Source organism: Crinia signifera, chromosome 5, assembly GCF_055691185.1.
Source record: "Crinia signifera chromosome 5, ASM5569118v1, whole genome shotgun sequence".
Classification (NCBI taxonomy): Eukaryota; Metazoa; Chordata; class Amphibia; order Anura; family Myobatrachidae; genus Crinia; species Crinia signifera.
Genome location: NC_139221.1, coordinates 229,283,038 through 229,302,302, shown reverse-complemented (window position 1 = coordinate 229,302,302; position 19,265 = coordinate 229,283,038). Strand labels below are relative to the sequence as shown.

The window sequence follows — 19,265 nt, the reverse complement described above, 5'->3', positions numbered from 1 at the left end:
GGTTTTGGTGTAAAAGGGATATTATAAGCATAAAAAAAGTTCACATTTTTAAGTCAGACCTGAGGTATAAATCTAAAAAGAAAATGGGGAAAACAAAAAAATAAGCATGTTTCACTTTTTGTGGAGGGCAAGGTGCTATATGGGTGGAAGGGGGCAAATTTGTAGTTTGCAGGGAGGAGCCAGACACCCTAGCACCATCTCTGCAAGAAATGTGATGGACAAGAATTAATACGAATAAAAAATTACCTTCCTTCATTCAGCTGGACCTTCACAATCATTCTATCCAAGGAAGCCTGATGCACTATGGATAACTCTAATAGATGTTTATGTAAAGTCAACTCTATAACTTCAACTGGAAGAATGTATGTCCTGTCTCTTTCCTTACGACACTTTAAAACCACTGATGCTTTGTCAAACTATCTTCAGCTAACATTGTAGATTAACTAATACAATGTCTAGTATTTATATTAAACATAATTTATATAATCAAACTAATAAAGCCTTCGAATCTATTAAAACTTATTACTACCTGTAATACACACAACTTTTTTTAAAAATAAACTCGCTTTAAAATAATTTTTAAACCATGAACCCATTATTTTTCTAAGTTTAAATGTTGACAAACATTTAACATTAGTATGGACTATTTCCTGAATATTTTTGGTGACGCATTTTTTGAGTTAATCACAATCAAAAAATATCAGTTTGGACAAGACTAATGTGTTGTATATCATAGGAAAAGCACAGTAGCATAATACCACTTCCTCCTCTCTAGCTTATACCCCTTTTACACCAAAACGCTGTGTTGCACCCGGCTTTTTGGACCCAGGATCAAGCCAGGTGCGACCCGGCATTTTGTGCCTTTTACACCGGTGCCCCCCTCCCAGCGGTTCCGGACATCATCTCCAAGCGCCGATCGCCACCACCGGGACCCGGAACACTGCGCTGGGGGCAAGCCCAGCACTAAGGTATTCTGCTCACTAAGGAAATCTGCTGGGCTACCCCCAGCCCTGTGCACACCCCCCCCCCCCAGCCGTCATCTGGGAGGTGAATGGATGCCACACCAGGCATCCATTCACCTCCTCCACTGCCGCTGCTGTCTGCAGAGTATAGCAGACAGCAGCGCAGGCTGTCTGTGCCCCCCCCCCGTCCAACCTGCGGATGCTGCGGTCCGCAGGTTGGACGTCCCCCATTCATGTAAATGGGAGTCGGGTCGGATGACCCGGCGTACCCATTTACACCGCCCTCTACCCAGGTCCTGCCCGCCCTCTACCCAGGTCAGGACCTGGGTAGAAGTCCCGTGTAAAGGGACACGGCGTGTCCCATTTACACCACCGATGATCCGGGTCTGACACGCCACTGACCCGGATTTTTCGGCAGTGTAAAAGGGGTATTAATTAGGAGGACTGCTGGTTTGGTTTTTAAAACTTTACTCAGCCATAATTTGGAAACGGCATGCGATATTTAAATACAATTAAGTATTTTTCATAGACTACAAATATACTCCCCGTATACCAAATGTTATCAGAGACTGAGCAGGCAAAGTTAAATCTGTGAATTGATTTAACACGGCAAGAGCCTAACAGCATAAAACACTAATATCGCTTTCAAGTGGCAAAATACATTTTGTTCTCTTCAGGCCCATTCAGTGACCCGTAAATATTTCCATAATGCTGACATAATGCAGAGGCACGCAGAGCATCATTGGGGGCAGAGGCAGCGCTTGGAGCTGACGCTGCTCCAAGCACTTCCTCCTCCATCAGTGTGAACAGGAACCAGATTGCTTGACCACCCGGTTCATACAGTACAGCAACAAACTGGTAAAAACCCTGCTTTTTTACCGGTTCTTAATTCTGGGTTGCTGGACCTGGTAAGCCCTTTCAGATCGCACCCATTACCGGGTCGAACGGCACCAATTCGGCATGAACCTGGTAATTAATGTGTCTAACAGATGTATCTGAGAACACTGCAGGTCTGCATGCTGAACATTGCCTACTTATGAACGCCTTTTACTGCCCCAGTTCTGCCTTTTCAGACATAAAGACTGTCTATGACTTTGTACAACCACATATTTTCTGAGAATTGATAGACATATGTTGAATTCAGCATCAGCCTCTAGCTTTGCAACGCAAAATGTACATTACCGTTCAACCATTAAAACTAGTTCTAATCAATCACACAACTAACTACTCCGTACAGATGTGTGAGATAAATTTCCCGGCACTGGAGCAGTGAAGTGCCAGGGGGCTGGCATCCTGTGTTGGCTGTGCAGGGCTGGACAGCTGGCGCCCCTAGTTGTGAAGTCCTGCACTGTCATCACAGGCCACCAGCCATCCGGTACTTAACCACTCCAGTGTCGGGACAGACATCCGCAACCATGACTCACCATCTAGCTGCTTGACTGTCAGCACCAAACTGCGGTTTGTTCCATCTACAAAACACCCGGCACCCCAGGGGTAGGGTCTAGCTTTTGCCCCATCTCTGTGGACTCCCCACACTTACATAAGGGAGCTGTAAACATGCAACACTAACCTTTATCTCTTACAGGTGCCCTTTACATTGTTATTATATATTTATTTTAATTCAATATTTCATTAGTGCTTATTTTTCACTCTAAAACAGTCAGTTTATAACTAAGCGCTACCTGCATTTTCAAGCGCAGTTAAATTTATCCTATTTCATGAGTGATCAATTACCATCAAAACTGAAGTTTCTGTGTAGAAAAGCAAAGACTATAAGGCAGGTCTGAACAACATGCGGCTATCCAGGTGTTATGAAACGCCGTGTCCCAGCATGTTACGTCACATAGCTGGCTGTAGGTTCATCACACACACTTGGAGAGCCACAGGGCTTCAAGACTCACTGTAAGGGACTGTATAGCAGCCAGCAAAATTAAATACATATTGAAACAAAAGAGCAAAAGGTGCTTACAGATCTAATAGATGTTTTCTATATGTTGAACCCATTTCCAAAGGGGTTTGAAAGCCAATCTAATGACAATCAAAGAGATTTCTCTTGTAAACAATTCATTAAAGAGCAACCCTATTGAAAGTCTACTTTGTCACATACCCCTTTCACACTTGCAAAAATATCCCGGGTTTTTGCACATGAACGCGCATCAACCCGGGATTTAGCTCAGTGTGGAAGGGTCTTGAAAGAATATCCCAGGATGAACATCCCGGGATTTTTACCCAGGTCCTGACCTGGGTAGATTCCGGAATCGACCAGGGATGTGGTCAGTGTGAATGGTCCCGTACCCAGGATGGGGTACACAGGACTTTAAAAAAAGCTGCTGAATAGAGCTTTCTTGGTCTCACAAATGCGGATGTCATCTTTTAGAGCCCTGGAGTCCATTTCTAATGACATGCATATGTATTTGCAGGGATTTCCCGGGATCAGTGTGAATGGGTGGTCCCGGGTTGATCCCAGGTCTGAGCGCAGTGTGAAAGGGTACATTCCCAGGTAGAGTCCCGGGAGGCATCCGGGAACACATCCCCGGGTATGACCCAGCTCTGCGAGTGTGAAAGGGGTATTACTGGAATCATGTGGATTACTACAACATAAGTAGGGTTTTCTGAAGTTTTCCATTGATTACACAAGTCAGGACCTTTCTAAGCAACATCAGTGAAAACTTTTACTGAATCTCTCCAATAATAATAGACATTCCCATTGAAGGTTACTTGTTTAGGTTTTAAATGGTGGCATCATTAGGTTTCTTAGTTTTCAATATGCAAATTCAGGCAGAAGTGTTGAAATATTATTCCAGTATTTTGTAGTAATTAGCATACTAATTAATGTAATAAAGCAAATACTGGAACATATACATATTATTATGTTACATAGCAGGAATTGTGATTCATTTATAGGGTTGGATTCAATTAGCCATGGTAATTAAGCTTATTCCATTACAGCCCATAAATTGCACTTAAAACAATATCGCTCCCAAAAACATTATTTTCCTCTTTCATCCCCCCCCCCCCCCCCCTAAAAAAACAACCCCAAAATATTCTGAAAACCAGTTTTCAGAATATTTCGGTTTTTGGAATACACAGATAAGGGAGACCCAACCTGTATTACATATTAGATAATGTAAAACCCACACTGCTATATTTTGATGTAATCTGTCTAAACAATAAGACTATGGGCGGGATGTATTAAAATACATCGCTAGGCCTTCGCCGCATATGTACTAACATATGCGGCTGGCATCACGGTGCGGTGACGGAGGCCCCCCGCGATACCTGTACACTGGTGTGTGGGGGGTCTCCGTCACCTCCCTGCCGCCATGCTCTCCCCTCACGCCGGGGACAGCTATGCATGCTGTCCCCGGCGCTTTCTCCTCCCCCCTGCAGCCGGAAGGATGTCCGGCTGCTTCACTAGGGGGAGGCAGGGCTTACCTTCCGGGGTCCAGGAGGACCCTACAGGAAGGTAAGCCAGAGGGGGGGGTCGGCGAGGCTGCGGGTTTGCGTCGGCGGGCGGCGAAAAGAAGCCCATAGGCTTCTATAGGGTATCGCCACCAAAAGGTGGCGATACCCTTCAGTGCGGTATCATTTTTGATACATTGGAAAATGCAGTAAAACTGGGGTTTTACCGCATTTTCCATTTGATACATCTCGCCCTATAACATATCAGTTATAATAATGTTACTAGGTCTACTTGTCTGTACATAGGGGATTGGAAGACAGAACTGCAGCAGAGTTGGAAATAATATATATTCTACCCTAGATGTACAAGTAACCCATAACCCTTATGTACAGTATGGGCGTCTGAAATAAAATGTATATACTATGTTGGGAAAGTGGTATAACTGTCCTTTATCTAGCACAGTCACTGAAATGACAGAACTGATTTAATATTGAGAAAATTTAACACCATGTATGAATTTAACACCACACAAACTTTTGTAAAATGTTATCAAATTTATTTTTAAATTACTTTGCTCATTTATTAAATACTACATAAAATAATTTAAATAAAGTTAAAACCAGGTTGGATTTGCATTGTAAATGATTGCCGCTTTAAAAATATGGGCATTTCCAGACAAAGGCCAGCACCTCTGGCATCTCACACCCTTTCACATTTACCCCAATATCTTTTTCGTTGTATATATAGTTGCCAGAGATAATCTAAATTACCCTGATAGGGAATATAGATTGTAAGCTTGCGAGCAGGGCCCTCCTACATTTTGACTGTCTGTAAATACCCTGTTTTGTTGTATCACTGTCTGCTATTGTAAAGCGCAACGGAATATGCTGCGCTATATAAGAAACTGTTAATAAATAAATAAATAAATATAAATGTATATTACAATGACACTTACCCCCATATTAGGGACCATCAAATTGGATTTAACAAGGGTGTCACAGAATCAACCTGTTTATTGTATAGTGTTACTGGTGTAGTTTCACGGCGGCAGGCTACTCTACGTTTTCAGCGTAGGCTAAGCTACGTTGTCAGCGTAGCCCAACGGCTGCCTAGCGTAGTGTCCCCACGGCAGCCCTGCGTAGTCAGCGTAGTGTCCCCGTCAGGCAGTGTAGTCACCGCACTGTCCCCGCAAGCTGTAGCTCTGTTCCCGACATCCCTGGCAAGCCTAGTGAGCGCCTCTCACACAGCGCCGGTAACCACCAGATCCCCTGCGCTGGCAGAAGCCGGCGGAAAGGCGATCATGCAGGCCTTTTTTCAGCGTAGGCTAAGCTACGTTGTTAGCGTAGCCCAACGGCCACCTAGCATAGTCAGCGTAGTGTCCCCGCGGCAGCCCTGCATAGTCAGCGTAGTGTCCCCGTCAGGCAGCGTAGTCACCATACTGTCCCCTCAAGCTGAAGCTCTGTTAGACGCACAAGCATCTCAGACGCTCGTGTGTCTCAGTAATTATTGCGGCAGGGTACGGCAACCCTGCATGTGTTTGCTTCAAGGAGACGGGGTTAGGGTTTTGGTAGCACGTGCGTCTCGTGCACAAAGGGGGTAGTGGGCGCAAGTGCGTCTCATGCACAATAAAGGACGCATTTGCCAGAGCTCCTTGTTACATACTGGCAAAAGCCTCCTTTTCAAACCCCCACTATTCAGGCCAGCCAGAATCATGGTGAGGGCAGCGAGCCCAGCGAGGGGATGAGTTCCACGTCCTCCCGACCTGTTCATACCCCCACTATCCATGTCGGCGTGGAGTTGATCTTATAAAGGGTGGAGAGCGCAGCGAGCCACCAAGCCCGAAGCGTGACGAGTGCAGCGAGCCCCGCGAGGTGACACTGAATACACGTCGAGTAATCAGCATCCCCTTGCCACGCTTCGGGCTCAGTGGCTCGCTCCGCTCGCCACACTTCATAAAATCAACTCCACACAGACGTGGATAGTGGGGGTATGAACAGGTTGGGAGGACGCGTACCGTGTACCGCGTCCCCTCGCGGGGCTCACCACGCTTCGGGCAGGCATGGCTAGTGGGGGTGCTTTAGGAACACATTCTACGTAAGCTCCAGCTAGCCGTGAACATACTGACTATGCTGACTACACGCTAACTGCGTAACGCTGACTGACTACGCCAGGGCTTAACAAGTTTTTCGAAAATTTAGGAGCCAGGACAAAGGTTTAGGAGCCAGACAAACTAATACCCCTTTTACACAGCCGCAAAAACCCAGGTCAGCGGCGGTGTTAATGGGTCAATCCGTGTCCCTTTACACTGGACTTCTGCCAAGGTCCTGACCTGGGTAGAACATGGCTAGGACCCGGGTTGAGCGCAGTTTAAACAAGTACGCTGGGTCATCTGACCCGGCTCCCGTTTACATCAATGGGGAAGCCAAACATCCGGACCGCAGCATCCGCAGGTTGGACGGGGGGCACACACAGCCTTCGCTGCTGTCTTCTGTACTCTGGAGACAGCAGCGGTGGAGGTGAATGGATGCATCCATTCACTTCCCGGACAAGGGCTAAGGGGGTGCACGGGGGCTGGGGGTAGCCCAGCCACTTACCTTGGTGCTGGGCTTGCCCCCAGAGCAACGATCCGGGGCCCGGCACAGAGATCCCGGCGCTTGGAGATGATGTAATCTCCAAGCGCCGTGGGAACCGCCTCTGCCGGGGAGGGGGGTGTTTCCTGCAGGAGGGGCAGCCGCTGGTGTAAAAGGGACCAAATGGCGGGTCGAACCCTGGCTGAAGCTGGGTCCAAAAACCCGGGTGCGACCCGGCGTTTTGGTGTAAAAATTAAATGTACTTTATACCTTATAATAAATTAAAATAATATATATATATATATATATATATATATATATATATATATATATATATATATACCGTATATACTCGAGTATAAGTCGACCCGAATATAAGCCGAGGCACCTAATTTTACCACAAAAAACTGGGAAAACTTATTGACCCGAGTATAATCCTAGGGTGGGAAATGCAGCAGCTACTGGTATATTTCCCTGTATAAAAATAGCAGGACACCACAGGCGGCTCCCCCTGCCTAATAGCAGGACACCACAGGCGGCTCCCCCTGCCTAATAGCAGGACACCACAGGCTGCTCCCCCTGCCTAATAGCAGGACACCACAGGCTGCTCCCCCTGCCTAATAGCAGGACACCACAGGGGGCTCCCCCTGCCTCATAGCAGGACACCACAGGGGGCTCCCCCTGCCTAATAACAGGACACCACAGGCGGCTCGCCCTGCCTAATAGCAGGACACCACAGGCTGCTCCCCCTGCCTAATAGCAGGACACCACAGGCTGCTCCCCCTGCCTAATAGCAGGACACCACAGGGGGCTCCCCCTGCCTCATAGCAGGACACCACAGGGGGCTCCCCCTGCCTAATAGCAGGACATCACAGGCTGCTACTCCTGCATACAAACAGGACACCACAGACCACAGCCCCTGTACAGACGCTATTTCCTGATCTCAACGCCAGACACAGAGGCTGCAGCACTAGCGGGAAGTAGGAGGAAAGCGCATGCAAGGGACACCACACACGGAGGGGGGAGGGAGCAGTCACCGCTTACCTCCTCCATCATCCGACTCCAGGGTGTTTAGGGTGCGCCGCTGACAGGCTCCACGGGGGGGGGGGGTACGCGGCCGCCGCCACTGCCCTGCCGTCCACTTCGCTGCCCGGCTCCACTTTGAAAAAAGGCGCGGCTACGGCAACATGGCCGCCGGCCTCCTGCACTGAGGACATGTATAGTGCAGGAGGCCGGCGGCCATGTTGCCGTAGCCGCGCCTATGTTTAAAGTGCAGCCGGGCAGCGAAGTGGATGGCTGGACGCAGGAAAGAAGCCACTGACTCGAGTATAAGCCGAGTGGGGGCTTTTTCAGCTAAAAAGAAGGCTGAAAAACTCGGCTTATACTCGAGTATATACGGTATATATATATATATATATATATATATATATATATATATATATATATATATATATATATATATATATATATATATATATATATATATATAGATATAGATAGAGAAAGAGAAAGAGATATGGTGGTGTATAGAATATCAACAGTGGGCTCTACATTGTACTACACGTGGGCAGGGCTTCTCCTCCAGCCACCTGTCTCCCCCTCACCTCAGAGACAGACACCCGAAGCCAGCAGCCACCGATGTGCAGGAGATCCCTACACAGAAGAAGCGCACACAGCTGCAGCAAATAGCGGCGCAGCGCTCTATACTGCCGGGTAGAGCCGGGGATCTCTGGCAGGTGCGGGAAGGGAGAAACCGGCAAGGAGATGAGCTTAATTCACGGGGCTGCAGTAACCAGTCTCACTGTCTAGACCCGGGAGGAGGGAAGCCGCGCACACAGCGCTACAGCTCCGATGAGGCAGCTCAGCAGGATCCCCAGCAACCGCGGGGCAGGGGGAGAGAGATCTCCGATATGTATGCTGAGAGGAGGTAGCTAGGCAAAACAAGAGCTAGGACACGCCGCTGCGTCCTATCTCCCTCCTCAGCAGACTGTAGGCCAGAATTTAGTCTCCAGACAGAAAAATCTGGTCGCCCCGGCGACCGGGGTTTATCGAGCCCTGGACTCATACCCTCCAACATGACCCATTCCATTAGGTACAAAATGCTCTGTTTCTCGACTTCCCTGTCAGTGGCAGTTACAGATGCGAGCCTGCAGCACAGTCCAATATTCAAAAAGGGGAGCCACACCTACTGCCACCCCAAACATCACTGTCCTGGACTTTCTGTCAGTTGATGTGCCACCCCCTCTTTGAATATTGGACTGTGCTGCAGCCCCACCTCTGTAACTGCCACTGGCAGGTAAGTCCAGGAACAGAGCATTTTGTACCTAATGGAATGGGTCATGTTGGAGGGTATGTGGACTACGCTAACTACGTAAGCTCCAGCTAGCCGTGAACAGTACTGACTACGCTAGCCGCGGGAACACTATGCTGATTCTGACAGGGATGCTGAATACAATAACTACGCTAGCCGCGGGAACACTATGCTGATTCTGACAGGGACACTACGCTGACTACGTAACTGCCGCCGTAAAACTACACAAGTACCAATCTAGTACCATACTATATTACCTCCAGCACAGCAAACAACATTTGGGATCACACTTTATCCGACAGCACCTATATGTAATGAACAGATAAGGGTATAATGTGTCTAATGCCCCTTTCAGACCGCACTTTTAAAACGGTAAATTGCCGTTTTTTTACCGTTTTAAAACGGTAATGTGTGCGGTCTGAAAGGTCCAGTCCCACTTAACCAGTTAGAAAATGCAGTTTTTTCTAACCGGTTAAAATGCAGGGTCCTACCCGTTTCTGAACCGGTATTTTAGCCAAAAAATCGGCTCAGAAACGGTATTTAGGACCCAGCCAATGAGCTGGGTCCTAAATTCAGCACAGTGAATACTTAATGAGCGCTCATTAAGTATTCACAGCACTGGAGCCCCCCCCGCGCGTGTCGACGCCCCCCGCGCGTGTCGACGCCCCCCCGCGTGTCGACCCCCCCCCCCGCGCGTGTCGACGGCCCCCCCGTGTCGACTTACCCCGTGCCGGTATCTCCGTTGTGGTTCCCGGCACTGCAGCTCAGTATGCTCGGAAAGCACTTATGAAAAAAGTGTCTTTCAGAAAATGGCTGCCCCCCATACGGAAGACAGTTTTTTTAAACTGGGTTTCCTATGGGGCAGCCATTTTCTGGAAGACACTTTTTTCATAAGTGCTTTCCGAGCATACTGAGCTGCAGTCCACAACGGAGGTACCGGCACGGGGTAAGTCGACACGGGGGGGGGGCGCCGACATGCGGGGGGGGGTTGGGGGGGGAGTCGACACGCGCGGGGGGCGTCGACACACGCGGGGGGCGTCGACATGCGCGGGGGGGGGGGCGTCGACATGCGCTCGGTCGACACGCGAGGGGGGGGGGGGGGAGCTGCACGGAGGGGAGTGCTGAAGGCTGCACTGGCTTTAACCCTGTATTTGGAAAGTTTCCAAAAACGGGTCTGCCAGTGTCAAAAAATCGGCACTTAAACGGTAATATACCGTTTAAGTGCTGCGGTCTGAAAGGGGTTTTATCTGGCAGACCCGTTTTTGGAAACGTTTCCAAATACAGGGTCAAAGCCAGTTATGCGGTCTGAAAGCAGCATAATTGACCATATTTTTATTGCTGGTCATGCGGATTACAACAGCAGCCAATGGAGCAATCTATAACCACAGGAGCTTTCAAAGGTCACATTATGACAACTGAGTAGATGATATAATAGGTTGAAAAATATCTTTTTAACAGCTGCTCAATTCCCACTTTGAAATACATTGTGTATCATGTTCGGTGAGAAGGCAAAAATAGGAGTGACAGCGCCAGCCCCATAAGGCTATCCCTATACTTTAAATCAGAGAGAACAGTAATCAGAACAACATTGATTTCATGGTGGCACTGCGGATCTAAAACATACACTGAAACTAATTGCAATCTTAACCGAACAGACATGATTAGTGTTAGAGATAATCAGGAACACATGATAGTATGTACTGTATTTGGCATCAGATGGTACAATCACACAACTTATTTAGGATACAGATACATTAGTTGGTGACAGAAGATGGTCAGGAATTGTTTTTCTGCATATCTGTTATATTATAATCAGAGCCTACTTCTGAAAGAATACATGCCACAACCCAGCATTATGAACTGCGTCCTTACCGGTTTGTTGCTGGGTTGCTGTGCAGTGTGAACTGGTTAAATCGGGTGAAGCAACCCAGTTCCCATTCACATTGGTGAAGGAGTCAGTGCTTGGAGCAGCACCAGCTTCAAGTGCCGCCTCCTCCTCCCCCGCCCACGATGGCGCCCCACCTCCATATGACCTCAGCGAACCAGCAATATTGCCAGGTCGCTGAAGGAGCCAGAGAGAGCAAAATGCAGGTTCACTTCAGGACTGAACCATTTCCAAGTCCCGATGCAACCCTGCATTTTGCGATCTGAAAGCGGTATAAATTACTGGGCACCCGGATCAACTTAATTGCTCAATTGGGCACCCATTACTTATCGCGACTGTTAAAACAATTGAATTGCCTCAATGGTATTGTAAAGTGTAACCACTATTTTACCTATGAAGTATTCAACATAAAGAAGTAGCAATTTAAAGAAATCTAGTCCATGACATCTTTCAGGGACCCATCTTAATTCAATATGTGCAGCATATTCCCCCAAAACACCTGATTTCAGGGCATACCTGCACATATTATGTGTGATCCAGAAGTATGTAGGAGGGACTGCAGAAGATAGCTCCATGTCTTAAAGCAGCTGGAGCTCTCACTGGTATAGTATCAAGCTCCACAACGCAAAGCAGTTAGGAGATTGGCCCCAGCAGCTAACGATCTGAACGATGGAGTTAGCTGCTGTAGTATATGGGTTACATTCTGGAAATATTACTGGCCAAGTGTTCCTCCAGCAACGGCCACGTGCATAATCAGTAGACCACACAAGCCCAGTAATTTTGCAGAAGTAACCCGAGTGCTATTAGAATCAACTATTTTATAACACATCAGCAGGTTTTAAAGCGGTTACTACTAGATCTGAGGCGGTCATATGTAATGGTCTGTCTGGGCACAAATGGTGCAATGTGGAGTAGATTAGGTTCTTGTGGTGGAGGGCAATTGCATCTGGAGAATCAGAGGAAATCAGCGATTAGAATGGGGATGAAAACGGGAGCGTGCACCCGGCAATTTATCGCCGGGGCACACTCCCATCAGTGGCAATATGGTCCCCTGCGACCATATTTCCAGAGATTTCAGCCAGAGTCATTTCTGGTGGCATTCAGTGTATGCCATCATGTGTAATTGGCATTATGGTGAGTGGTATAATGTGTAAGAGGCATTAAAGTGTGTGCCATAATGTGTTATTGTCATTATGACAGAATATGTAATGGGCATAGCAGATTATGACAATGTTTAATGGGTGTAATCCTAGTGCAATGCGCAATTTTTTTTTGTTTCTAATGTAATTTTCTTATATAATATGTGCCCTCCCGATTGAAAAAAGTGCCCTGCTCACTGGTCAGCACGCTGCCCTAAAAAAATCCTAGAGGGAACATTAAGTACAGAATATGTATAAATAAAATAGACTATTCAACCTTGCAATTGCCAGAGCTGGTAAATAGAGAATGAAAAAAAGCCTATGTAGTATAAATTGCCTCAGTCCTGAAAGTGTAACTGATGCCAGGTACACACTAGACATAAATCTGCTGATAACAACCATTTGTTACGACAAATTCTTAAAATCATTCAGTGTGTATGCACTATATCGCTATCGATGTGCACTCCTGTGGGTCGCTAGCAACATCCTCCGCCATCTGTATATGCAGTTTAACCCTCTCTGTTCCAACATTGCTGTAAGATGTTGCAGTGATGGCTAACCTTGACACTCCAGCTGTTGTTTAACTACACATCCCAGCATGCCCTGCATCAGTTTTACAATTTGGCCATGCTAAAATTGATTAAGGGCATGCGGTTACCCATCAAGAGATGTGAAAAATATCCTCTGAAATTCCCAGCTCCACTCAGTGACTTTTTTTTTTACAAAATCCTAGCGATGATCACCATGTAGAGAATAGAGTGGACCTCAATATTTGTTTACATAAATGATCAGTAAGTGAAATGTGTCACTTTCTCAGTCGCTTTTCGGAATTTTAGATATGGGAGACTTGGGGAAGTATCCTATTAGCAGCGGTAATATACCATAGCTAATATCCCGGAGGGCTTTCCAATTCGTCCTGATAACCAGCATGCCTCAGGCAAGCGAAGCATATTCCCATATAACCAGCCAACTGAGCCACTATAACACATGGGTCTGGGAACTTATCCTGGATCTCATGTGTTACTGCAGGATAGCGGGTCCTTTTTCGACCTAGAATTGGATAGCACAATAATGAGAGGAATGGGTACATGCACATAAATGGGTATATTTGCCCATATACAGACCCCCAGGCTTTGTTATCTACTGGTCATCAGGCCGTACTTACGCTGTCCAGCCTATATGGGTGCCAATGATAAGCAAGGGCATTTATGCTCGCCTATATCATATGGTACTGTGCTCATATAATCACTAACGGTTTGACATGGCACATGGCCCAATTAAGACACATACAGTATAAAATAAAAACATTAAATGCATCACTCATCCATATAAAAAAGGCAGTTCATTATTAATAATAATAATAATACTACAATAACTATAATATCATATGCTTATAGTAAATTAGAACCTACAAAGCATAAAAATACATATGAAAACAAACTCTGTTGCTGGCTAATAAAGTCCAAATTATATAGTAAATTTCATCAAATGTGTCTCTAAACCAGTGGTGGGGAACCTCAGGCCCGGGGGCCGTATGCGGCCCTTGTAGCCGGTCTGAGTGGCCCTCCTACCCACCCGGCGGCTCTGCCGGGAGTCAAGTACAGGGGACTTCTTGCGAGAGGTTGGTAGTTCTTGCGCGATTCCTCTTAATCAACAGCAGCCGGAGACTGTCAGTCCTATTGGGACGGCTGCAGCAGGACAATTTGTAAGATACATTTTTACATATGGCCCCCGAAGGATTTTTCCACCATACAATTGGCCCTTGGCCCAAAAAAGGTTCCCCACCCCTGCTCTAAACCAATGATGAGTATATTACCACTGACATTGAAGCACTGAACAGCCAACTACAAAAAGGTGGGGACCAAAAGATGATGGACGTCATACTAAAACAAGTAAATACTGTAAATACAGGAGTCCATCCAAATAAAAGTATTAATTAGGCAGCGTACTCAACCTTTAACATGTTTTGGTCATATGGGAGCTTTATCACTGTAGACTGAATAATCGTCCATGCAACAGAAGCAGTAACATTACATAGGTTTATTGATATTGTTCACACAACACTATTAGGGCATATAAATCTAAAAGCAGGAGTTGTTATCTTCAGTAAATCATAAAACAAGGGAAGATATTTTAAGCTGCACAGGGTAGTGGCCAGAGTGGGTTTCCTGCCAAGAGGGGGACCAGCAGCTGTCAAATGTGGAGAGACAAAATAATGCAAATGCTTTCATGTAGGATGAAATGCTAAAGCATTCCATGTGACAACTACATATACAAGCATTACGGTTGTTATTATTATTATTATTATTATTATTATTATAGTGTAACGTACATCCAAAACAGATCATGTAAGCAATGTGTAGTAATAAATCAACAACAATTGTGCAATGCTGAATAATAGGCCTCAATGTCAGCTGCACCAGACCACTATGTTAGTGCCTCTCATGTAAACAGAAGGCCTATTACTATGTAATACCTATTTACTCAATTTTCCTACAGTTAAACATTATTTACATATATTTGCTGGCAAAATCCCTGGCACACATATACCCTGGCTTTGTAATGCCCATATCCCTAGGCATCATAAACTGTATATATGAACCTGCATCACATGGCACTAAACAATATATCCAATGCCCACATCATCTGGTACCATACACATCCTGTGGCAATATATATGTATATATAACATTCCCTGGGAATGTAAAATTATATAATGTCCACATCCCCGACACCATACACTGTATATAAACTCACATAAACTGGCACTGTAAATACTATAATGCCCACACTCCCTGGCATTATATACTGTATATAATCCCATACTCAATAATGCCCACATCCTCTCACACTATACAATGTATATCATTTCCACATCCCCTGGCACTATACACTCTACTACAGTATATAAACTCACATACCCCGGCACTGTTTATTAATTTGCACACATCACCTGACATTGCGCACTACATATAATACCCACATCCCTTAGCATCATACACTGTAAGTAAACCAACATACCCTGGTACAATACATCGTTTTTAATCCTACAACCCATGGCACTGTATACTAAATATAATGTCCACATCCCCCCCACATCTTACACTGTATATAAAGCCCACACCTCCTGGCACTATACAATGTATGAAATGCCCACATCCCCTGGCACCATACAGTATATGCAATGCCCATTTCCCCTGACACCACTGTATTTAATGCCCATAGGTCCTGGCAACAAACATTGCACATAATGTCCACATTCCCTGGCACCATACAATGTCCACATCCTCTAGCATCACTGTATATAATGCCCAAATCCCCTGGCACCATACAATGTACATAATGCTCACATCCCCTGGCACCAAACAATGTATGTAATGCCCACATCCCCTTGCACCAAACAATGTATTTAATTCCCACATCCCCTCGCACCAAGCAATGTATGTAATGCCCACATCCCCTGCCATACAATGTATGTATTGTCCGCGTCCCCTGGCACCATACAATGCCCACATCAGATACCAGCTCGGGCACAGGGCAATTAGCCACAGGCAGGGTAACAAAGAGCAGCCCACAGACCCACACTCACAAAATTGTCCCCGCAGCCGGTGTCGGGGCACAGCACGTAGAAAGAGACCCCGGGGTCAGCGTAGAAATCCATCCTCCGCTCCGTCTCTTCGGTAGCGATCAGGTCGAAGGGGGTGTTCGAGCACCACTTATCCGCTGCGTCCGCCAGCTGCTGGAAGTCCATCGTGGCCGCACCCGCCCTGCGCTTTCCGGAGATGCCCGCTGTCAGCCTATGGACTATGCATTGTTACATGCTGCTGATAGAGGCTGTGGAGGGAATGGGGGCAGGGAAGGCCGCGACGGTGCGGCGGATGCTCGGGTATATTGTTCGCCTCCCTGGCCGCCCCGAACACAGCTGCGGGTTGGGCTGCTGCCGTGTGACGCAGACTATGCAGCTCAGTGACGTTACAGAAAGCTCTACGGGTTGTCAGTACATGTGACGTCACATAGGCGGTTCCCGAATCACCAGGTTCTGAGAGGACAGAACCCTGGGAAAGAGTCGCTCGTTCCCTACTGCTCCCTAACCGGGTGTTTTAATAATACAGAGTCCACCTACGCTTGTTTTTATGACCTACAATCCAGACAACAACAGGCACGGTGTGGGAACACAGGGTACACATTGACTGCCGGGGAACACCTTACATAGTGGTCAGCACTCACCAGCATTACTGATGCCCCATGTATACAGTCATTACAAGTTTGGGCTATTTTGTGTAAGGAATCACGGCATGGGTGTCTGATATTTTTACTTCTTAATAGTTACTTCATTTCATTAGCTATCACGTGTAATACATGATTGTTATTTCCTGGCAACGCATATGATTAATAAGAACGCCTGATTCTACACTCATGGGGCCGCATGTTCTGCATGCAGTGCACACTGCCCAATCCATTGTGACTGATGTTGCAACAATCCTTGAGAGCTTGTTCAGTAATACCCCTTTTAGACATACTACCTGGGAATTACCCTGCATTTTGACTGCTGGGTCTTTTTCCCGGGTGCAGCCTGCACCCTTTCACACTTACAGCAGCAAATTACCGGGTGAAGCAGTTCTACCCAGTAATTTTCTGAAAAAAACCCGGGTTTTTCTTATGTCTGAAAGGTCAACCCGGGTCTTAAATCCCGGGTCCTCAACCCAGGTAAAAAGAAGGGTAGGAGACCTGGGTTTTAACACCCGGGTTGACCCTTTCAGACATACCAAAATCCCCGGTTGATGCGCGTTCATGTGCAAAAACCTGGGATTATGCCGTATGTCTGAAAGGGGTATCATATACACACAGCACAATGCAAAATGTCTGAGAACAACATTGTTCACAGACATATCGCTTGCACGCACTGGCCGATGAACCAGCAATATATCAGTTGTTTAATTGAATGACCGATATATCTGCCAGTGTGTAGCCAGCATAATGGTCAGCATCTGAAAATTTGTTTAAAATATCGGTACTTGTTTCCTAGCACGGCACCACCGATACTTATTGTGTCCATATTTCCAATTGCGTCGCATCGGGCTCATTTCGGTATGTAACGATGGTCCCGACCCTTGCGATCCTCCCGATGGAGTTTTTTTTGGTCGGCCTTTAAATCGGCATAACGTTATCACGTCGGGTACCAGTAAATATGTACATGCAATGGTTGCGATGTGCGCGATGCTTGCGTTTTTACTAAAGATTGGGTCAATCGCATTGGTCGCATCGCATGGTACTTTGAATGCACGCAATGGACGCGATTTAAATCAGTCCCATTCCCGCTCTGTTTTTCCAGCTTGCTAGGCCCAATTAACCCTTATAGTCCTGCCTCCTATAAATCCTGCATAGTAACATATGATTTACTGTGTGTTACTATGTAAACATTAATTCTGCCCTCTGTAATCTGCACAGTTACAGCATAATATTACCTCATTACTGTAAATATTTACTCTGAAAATCCAGCCCCTTCTCACAGCTTCTCTGGAAGCTCTTTGTGGGTTTGTCTTGGTTGGAGTAAGACGTGGATTTGTTTGCTGGTGATATCTTGCTGATTGATCCTGTGCTTTGATTTAGATTTCAACTGCTGTTCTGCTGATCATGGTTCTGTTTGACTGCTGTTCTGCTGAGCCTGGGTCTGCTGTTTGGCTGACTCGTCGCTGATCCCGACTGCTGTGCTGTGGATTACTTGGCATCTGATATGGCTGAGGTTAATTTCTTTTCCCTGTCTGCAAGTGAAGATGAGGCTGTGGCGTTCCTCCAGCGCCATCACCTGCTGCCAGGGGAGGCTACTTGTGGGAATGGCCATCCCATGCGGCTGAGCCTTAAGGAAACCATGTGGCGCTGCCATGTGAGGGACTGCCGCCTGAAGAAGAGTCTCAGAGCGGCGCTTTTCTTTCCTGGCTGCCGTTTGCCCTTCCTGACGCTGGTGCGCTTCATCTTCTCCTGGGTCGAGGAGATGACCTCTGTGGAGTACTGCGAGAAGCACCTGGGGATCTCCAAAAAGACCATGGTGCTTTACAACAAGTATATGCGGGAGGCCTGTCTGCTGGATCTGATGGCGCAGCCGCAGCGCCGAATTGGAAGTCCTGACAAAATAGTGGAGGTGGACGAGACGCTATTCGTCAGGAGGCAGGCGAATGTGGGCCGTGTCTTACCCCAGCAGTGGGTGTTTGGTGGGATATGCTGGGAAACCGGACAGTGCTTTGCCACTAAAGTGGACACCCGGGTCGCCAACACCCTGATGACGGCCATTTTGGAGCCTGGGTCCACAGTATACACAGACTGCTGAAGGGCCTACAGCACGGACCTGCTCCGAGCAGCAGGTTATGAACACGCCCAGGTGAACCACCGCTTTAATTTTGTGGACCCCACAACGGGTGTCCACACCCAAAACATAGAGCGCATGTAGGGGGCCTGTAAATGGCGGAATAAGCGGCACCGGGGCACCACCAGACACATGCTCCAAAGTTACCTGGAGGAATTTATGTGGCGCAAGAGTCTGGCTGGCGGTGACCCTTTCGGCCGCATCCTCCATGCACTGCCTTTGTTACCCAAAGACTGAACTGATAACACTTGCCCCATTAATGTTCTTCAGATGTTTGGATAACACTTGCCCCATTCATGTTCTTCAGATGTTTTCATTTTGTAAGGAAATGCCTTTTTTCTTGAATTTTGAGTTTCCAGTAAAATTTTAAAACTTTTTAAAAAAACTTGTCTTTCCTGTCTCAGCTGAATGATTTTGGAGGGATGAATGGATTGTAGTCACACACCGCCACTATCCACGCCATTCCTGAAGCGGGGCTCGTGGCCCTCGCTGTGCTTTGGGCTTGCTGGCTTGCTGTGATCAGCACACTAAATATAATCAACTCCATGCTGACATGCATAGTCGACATGGTCCACATGTCGACATGTGGAAGCGTGGCGAGGGGCGGTGGTATGCGTCCGACGTTTTCCTACCC

At 46.8% G+C, this 19,265-nt stretch overlaps 1 protein-coding gene across 1 annotated transcript in view; it reads right to left on the bottom strand.

Annotated features, from left to right (window-relative positions):
• The window catches only part of MTURN (maturin, neural progenitor differentiation regulator homolog), a 38,016-nt gene extending 21,728 nt beyond the window's left edge, over positions 1 to 16,288 (bottom strand). Inside the window, exon 1 of the mRNA XM_083188622.1 lies at positions 15,860 to 16,288. Coding sequence (XP_083044748.1) covers positions 15,860 to 16,021 — 162 coding nt within the window. The 5' untranslated portion in view covers positions 16,022 to 16,288. The remainder of the gene's footprint in view (positions 1 to 15,859) is intronic.
• Positions 16,289 to 19,265: the final 2,977 nt, after the last annotated feature.